Source organism: Colossoma macropomum, unplaced genomic scaffold, assembly GCF_904425465.1.
Source record: "Colossoma macropomum unplaced genomic scaffold, Colossoma_macropomum, whole genome shotgun sequence".
Classification (NCBI taxonomy): Eukaryota; Metazoa; Chordata; class Actinopteri; order Characiformes; family Serrasalmidae; genus Colossoma; species Colossoma macropomum.
In genome coordinates this window covers 31028873-31036311 of record NW_023494801.1, presented here as the reverse complement: position 1 = coordinate 31036311, position 7439 = coordinate 31028873, and the positions used below count along the sequence as shown (strand labels likewise).

Genomic DNA, 7439 nt, shown 5'->3' with positions numbered 1-7439 from the left:
GTTTTGAGTAATGTTACCGGTACACCCCCAGCTTTTACACGATTCTCGTTATTACCGCTACAACTTTACAACTTCCATTTTCTCCGGGCTGTTCTGCTGTGGCGAGCTGAATGAACAAGTTGCCGTATTTTTGATTATCTTATGCCGGTAAGTTTGAAACACTTTTGCTAGTCCGTGGCAATGCATGGTCATGTGACAGTGACTGGCCGTCACGTGACTGGGTTTGTTGACGAGTGTGTTCGCACAATGGCTAGATTGCACGGCCGTTTGGTGCAATGTCATCCGTCCCTTACATTATGTTTTCTGATATAAGTTAACGTTAGCATTCCTCTTCATGCGCGCTCAAAATCGCGACTGCCCCTCCGGCTGATTAAACTGAGGTAGTTAACGTTTATTCAATGTATTCGACCTAAAGGGAAGGATTTTTACTTCGCCGACTGAGAGGGCAGCTCATGAAGTTCGTCCGCCGGACTCTCCCTGTTTTAAGGTAACAGTTTACGTTGTGCTGCTGAAGTGTCTTGCCCTTCGGTTAAGAAAAAATACGATGCAATTCAGACGTGTCACTGCCACGCAGCTGTATTTTTCTCCGCTGTCCGTTTGGGAGAAAAGCACTGACAGACAGACAGACAGGCTGTTCATCCAATCGTGGGCCGTGGATTCCTCCTATTGAACTAGCCATCGAATACGGGGATCTAAGTACCTAAAATCTGTTAGCTAAAATATGGAAACGAAAGTGATTTTTAATTGAAAATTTAAAAAGAAAACAGTCTCGTTTTCAGTTATCTAAGTGGCTCTTTTTGACGCGTCTCACGGCACCGAAACAAAAGCCTTTATCATCACATCTGCTATTCCGGCTGTTCCGGTCGAGCTGTTGTTTCTTTAGGATTTCTAAAAGGAGATGAAATAACAATCGGCACATTTCCAAGCACAGTGTTTCTGAAGGGCTCTTAGCTGGCTTTTATTACAGAGTGCACACAAAGCTTTACTGTCGGAGATGGATCTCAAGCTTTATTCGCCTGTAGTATTCACCTTAGCATTTCACCTCAGTCCTCCTTCCTGGCTGAACATGGGACATAAATGTATGATGTAATGCCATCGCCAGGCCATCGGTTTTCTGCTGAGACACTCAAGCTTTCAACTGACGAGTGAAAGTATGCTTTAAAAAGCCAAAACGATTGTATTTATCTTAGATCGACCAAAAAAGTGTTTTTCGACCTCATCTAAGCACTGTCTAGCATGTATTTTCACATTGATAAGTACATTGGATTTGCATGACCTTTAGCCCTAGTGTTTATGACTTAATTTTGTTTTAGTGTGAGCACACAGTGTTTATGACCAAACAAACTGGGTTTTAGTTTGTTTTTGTTCCTTAGCTGTAGCCTTTTTTTCACATGTCCTTTTGGCACCACTGACATTAGCACTGTTCTGCTTTGCATGAGATCACAATCAGAGAGATCTGTTTGTGTATTAGCTGAGCACTATGTTATTGAAGTTAAGAGGTCTCAACAAAAACTGTCTCAGGCCTTGGAGTGGTCATTGGAATTTGATTTGTGTGTGTGTGTGGCAAGAAAAATGTCAATTCAGTCCTTAGTTCATTTAGAAGTACCACAGTCTAATGTTTCTCACACATCACACATCAAGCTGGTTGAGATATAACGGAATACACATTTAGAATACAGAAATTAAGTATTCAGTATTTTGACAGTCTTTATTAAATACCTCTTATTTTTAGGAAAACAGTTTTAAAATACTTGGCCACTAAATTTTTTATATATATATATATATATATATATATATATATATATATATATATATATATATATATATATAATGTGTGTGTATGTGTAGTCAAGTGCAGAATGATGCCTAACTGTGTTCTGGGGTCTATAATTGTTCACATAACTGGATTAGATTCAGTACGGTTTTAATACATTTATGTTTAGAAGGCTTATGTCACAAAAACTCAAAAGATATGAGTTTATAGCTTTCATGGGGGTCCCCTGGTGCATCTATCAAAAACTGTCCCACTTTTGCTGAATTCATTAGAGAGTTGACAGTCTTGCTTAGGGGACTGAGCTTCATTCAGATAAACATCAAGGAAAGTTTTCATGAAATGTATTAATAAGAGCATTACATGAAGAAAACTAGCAACACTGAGAAACAGGGTAAATTATCTTAAATTTACAATAGCAGAGTTATTACCTGTGTGCCTTTTCAATATATAATTCGAATTATGTATTGCAACGGAATACATTTCTGAATAAGCTTAGGACAGTGTGTTTAGTATTAATCACTTTAAAAGTATTCTGTCCAACTCTGAACATAGATTACTTAAATGACAGTGCATTCATCTGCCCTGAACTTTTAGTAATATTGTTTGTCTGAATACACTGACCATATTCAGGTGTTCCTCTTGTGCTCCATGGGTGCTGAAGACACAAGTGTTGACACAGCCTGAAAAAGTTGACGTTCCTGTGATTGCTGAAATGTGGTAATAATGCCACTAGGGCTGAAAGCAGACACATTTTAATCATGCAGATTTAGATAATGTATATTTTCCAGTAACTTAATAAAATAAAAACACTTCAAAGAAGATTTTAAAGAGCATCTTAATCTGTGCCGTTTTTATACAATGCCCTGTAGATCTGTGGTGTTGTTGTGGTCTCCGTAATTTGAAATAAAATTAACCCACCCAAGTACTGAATGTTTCTAAAACACATTATCCTCCTGTCTTTCCAACACATCCTCTATTTGGTTAGTGTGTGAACCTTGCACAGTTATAGCTACACTAACTGCACAGGTTTGAGAATGCAAAAAATAGCTGCAATCATACTTTGACTGTAGCCTACTGTCAGGCTAGGTGTCGAATTAAAATGCTGTCTTACCCTGCTGTTCCTTTGACTATTCGTGAGGTTCCTTTCAAAGTTTCTTCCTGTTGCTCGTAGGGAGTGTTTTCTTGCCATTGTCACCCTTGGCTTGCTCACTGGCTTCGACCCAGATAAAGCTGCTTTGTGACAATGCCTGTTGTGCATAGTGCTATATATATATATATATATATATATATATATATATATATATGGACTTCAATTGAATGAAGTACATTAAATAAAGTACATTTCTCTTTTTTTTAGGTTGTGAAGCTCTGGTACCTAAAATGGCTGTGCTGAGACAGTTTGGATTGCTTCTCTGGAAGAACTACCTTCAGCAAGTGAGTGTTTCCATTCTAAAAATTGTATGTGATTTTGGTTTGGTTACTGAGTGACGAGCTGTTAAAGTTGCATCGACAATTTATGTGAATCAGTGCTTTTTAAGTTATTCAGGTTAGACGAGCTTTGCATGTTTCATTGTGTTTTCATTTATTGTTCACAACACCTGCATATTTCATTAATGTGTGTAAACTGCAGTGTTGGGGTAGTTACTCAAAAAAAGTAATCCATTACAAATGAATTACCAATAAGTACTTCTCTCAAACTGTAATGGGATTACTTTACTACTTGCTCCCTGGAAAAAGTAATCTAATTACTCATTAGTATACTTTTATGTTCATCACTAAGGATGCTTTCACGCCATCCGGAGCTTCAGACTTTTCAGTTTGGTCTGAACCAAAATAGCAGGTCTGAAAGGTGCCTCAGACCATGGTCTGCGTCAAAGGATCTAAAGAGGTGGTCTTGGTTCGGATCAGACTGAACCTTGGTTTGGTTTGTTTGCAGTGTGAAAACGCTTTTTTGGGTGGTTTAGACTGTTAGACAAATTACAGGAAATTGAGCCGGGCACTCATCACCCATTAAACAATAGAAAAAGAAAAAGAACCGGGGAGAGGAGTAAAATGAGATGTGATAGCACATAGGCAAAGGAAGAGACAAAATATTTAATTGTAATTGTAATTTGGTTCGCCAAATAAGTCAAAAGACAACTTGGAAAAAAACGCATTAAAAAGGCTGAAAATTATATCTTATTTTCTGGGAGGATGAGAGAAGGAGGATATGCATTTTTCTTCTTTCAAACAAAAAAGGCTACCTGCTCTATTGATAACATACTGATGTCAGACGCACGTTCCTCTTCAAAAAAACAATCTGTGTCAAGTACAGGGAAACACAGCCCACGTAGGTGATGACGTCAGAACGTATGTTTGTCATGTAAAGTTCTTTAGTGTACTCATTAATTTGCAATTTGAAACCAAAACTAACTGGATCAAATGTATAAAATGTAAGAAAAACATGAGAAAACACCCTGAAATTCATATGCTTCTGTAACAACTGTACAAGGGAAGACTTAATAAAAAAATCTAGTCATTTTCAACCATTTATTTAGAAAGAAATCACCAATCACAGTAAACGTCATTTAAAAGACGTCACTATCCCTGACTTTGAAGAAGATGCAGCCAGTTATGCGTGACAAAAATTATAAACAGCTAGTGCTTAAACTGTGAAACTACTAAGTAGAAACAGTTCAGAAACAGCTGCCTCGAAATTAAAGCTTTCAGAATAAGACCTAAAGCGTACAGAGCTGTTATTGAACGAAAATCAAGTCTGGGAATGAGATGTAACATTCAGAGTGGTTTGATGTGAAATTGTAGAGACAATTACACCCTCAGATTTCTTTACAGTGGTGCTGGTATAAACTTGGGGTCACAGTGTCTATATATAGAAATTTTATTTCCTGTCCAAAATGACCAGTGAATGTTCACATATCTCCTGAGTTTCTATATGTAAAGTTTTCTTTGGGTACTAATCTTCTTAACAACACCCTACTTATACCTCTCATATTTATAACCATTGTATTTAATAACATTCTATGCTGTAACCTTTAGAAGCACTAAACAATTGAAATGTCTGATTCCTATCAACACCACTGTGAACCACTCTGACTCTTGACATCAAAACATCTAATTACTTTGATCACCTCTTAATAATTCAGTTATGCTGATGTTTTCAAAAATTGGTCAGCTCTTTATTTAGGTAGACTAAGTGCTACATTTACGCCTGTTTTGAAAACGCTTGAGCGGATACCAGAGGAAAACAAAAAAGAAAGATCCAATCCTATCACAAATCTAGCCTGAAATAGCACACACTTACATTGTGTGATGTGATGTTGTTAGCTACATATTTTTCCTGTGGGGTAGTAGAGCCTTATAGGCTGCTTTTAGATGCTTATCTTAATTGAAGCGCTTTGATTGATAATAGCATATTGTAAAACCTAGTTATTTTTAAAAAACAGATATTGGATCACTATTGATATCAATTGATAATGAAGCTCTGAAATCAGAAATGTGGTATTGTGCTGTCTCTACTCTGATCATAGACATTGCAGGGCTACATTGTCTAAGGTTGACCAATAAGCTGCCTTTGGCTTATAACTTAATAAAAAAAAAATATATATAAAAAGAGGATACACATTAGGATACTGAAACATAATGGTTATGGCACACAATCTGACCCGAAGACAAACATTTCCTCCAGGTTATTGTTTGCAAAGGCAATGTATAGAGCAAACATTTAATCATTATTTGTCTAAGACCTGGAGTCTGGCCCTCTTCAATGTGTTATAACACACTGAATCCATACACAGCCAATCAATGCTGCACTGAAAGTCACCTTTTGAAGCAAATTTGTTTAATCCACTAAAGGTGTTAGGTGTTTAAGAAAGTCGGCTAATGCGTTATCTGCTTGGCTGGTTGGGAGCAAAGAAGATTTCTGTAGTCAAACAGCCAGTCCCAAGAGCTGAGCCCTTTAACCCTTCTCAAAAACTTGGCGAAGGTCTGTCTTGATTTTCTATCCATTGAAGTACAAAGGTTTCCTATCAGCACTGGCCAAAGCATATATGTGTTGCATATTGTGTAATGATATGATGTAGCAGTGTATTTCTGATACTAAACTGAAACTGTGGAAGGGTAAATGTTTAACAAAAAGTTCTAAAGATAATTTTTTTATTGTTTTCTTTCAGCCATTTCACGGAAGTTGGGTCATATCTACGTGGCTTATGCAGTATAGATAAACGTGGTGGCGTAAAACATGACAATAATTTGTAGAGCCTATGAAAGCACTTTTTTTCTGTATACTTACTGTGACATTTTCCTCTTCTATGTATGAGTTTCAAAATCCCAATCAATATAGGAATGAGTCACAGAATTACTCCATACATCCCACCCTCCTCTACTGCAGTACTATCTCCCCCTCTGCCCAACTCTTGTAGCCAAGTGGGGATGTTCATTTAGGGTATCATATCATATTATATGTTTGTACTGTGGTTTTGCTTGTTTGTGCAACATAAAGACAACATTTAAGCTCTTTGGACTGAACTTGCTCAATCAAATGGCGTTTGAAGTGCTGCGAAAGATGCATCTATTCCCCTTGGTTGGGGCGAGTTGTTTGTCCTCTAACCTCCTGCTGCTGCTGTAGTGGTTGCTAGGAGATGTGGCCCAGCAGAGTCTAGTCAGGAAACCCAGGACTTGTCATGGCCTCCTTATGGTCAGGAACATAAGCGTGAGACACCTTGTATTTGACCGAGCATTAACATGGTTTATATAGGGGGATGAAGAGTTCATAGGAATAAACTGGGCAAGTAGACAGCGTAATTACCTGTATACAGTAGGAGAGTGCAAAAAACATTAAAAACAAAATAGGTATGCTGGTTATAGCACATGCTTATTTTTTTACAACAAAGTCTGCTGAATCTAACCTTAGTGGATACATTTTAGTTCCAAATTGTAATGGTAATTTCATGCAGGTTTCTGCCTCACTGTCAAGAATAAAAATGGCTGTATCCTGTTTCAGGTTTGCACATGTTTTTTCATGTTGCCATGCTCCCAGGAATATTTTTCCCAATTTTCTTCACTGTAAACATGTTGTGGCACTTGTTGAACAGACAGTATTTCTTTGCTTTTTCTTAGCAATCATCATAGCTGGCAGTACAGTTTCAAACCATCAGCCTAATGCCTTTTGTCTGTAATTGGCATCGGACAGATGTTTACATTTGGCTGATATTTCAAACCAATATTTGGTAGCATTTTTATTATACTCTGGAAAAGCAGGGTGTTTAGGTGATACTGGGCTACTGTGCAAAAATGTCTGCATGTTATTCATTTTACTTCATTTGTAACCCTATAAAAATAACATTATATTTTTCTGTAATGCAAATGCATGTAGCTCTAGACTCAGTTTTGACATTTTATCTATATTTATGTATTGATGTGTATATATAATGAAAAATATTTGATGTCGGTATCAGCCCACAATCCACATATCAGTATACTCCTAAAACAAATTGTTTTCAGTGTTTAGTATAGTTAATGGTACCAGTGGCATAGCGATGTCTGGATAGGTGTCAATATAAACTTAATACGTTATACATATATGAGCTAATTCAGTGCTATAAAATAATATCTAGTTATTTTACATAATTGTGTTCACTTATATGCATAATGAGTGAAAAATGAAAAC

At 36.9% G+C, this 7439-nt stretch overlaps 1 protein-coding gene across 1 annotated transcript in view; it reads left to right on the top strand.

Moving 5' to 3' along the window:
• The first annotated feature begins 215 nt into the window (after nucleotides 1-215).
• Nucleotides 216-7439, top strand: part of abca3b (ATP-binding cassette, sub-family A (ABC1), member 3b) — a 45966-nt gene continuing 38742 nt past the window's right edge. Inside the window, exons 1-2 of the mRNA XM_036590579.1 lie at nucleotides 216-487; nucleotides 3132-3208. Coding sequence (XP_036446472.1) covers nucleotides 3155-3208 — 54 coding nt within the window. The 5' untranslated portion in view covers nucleotides 216-487; nucleotides 3132-3154. The remainder of the gene's footprint in view (nucleotides 488-3131; nucleotides 3209-7439) is intronic.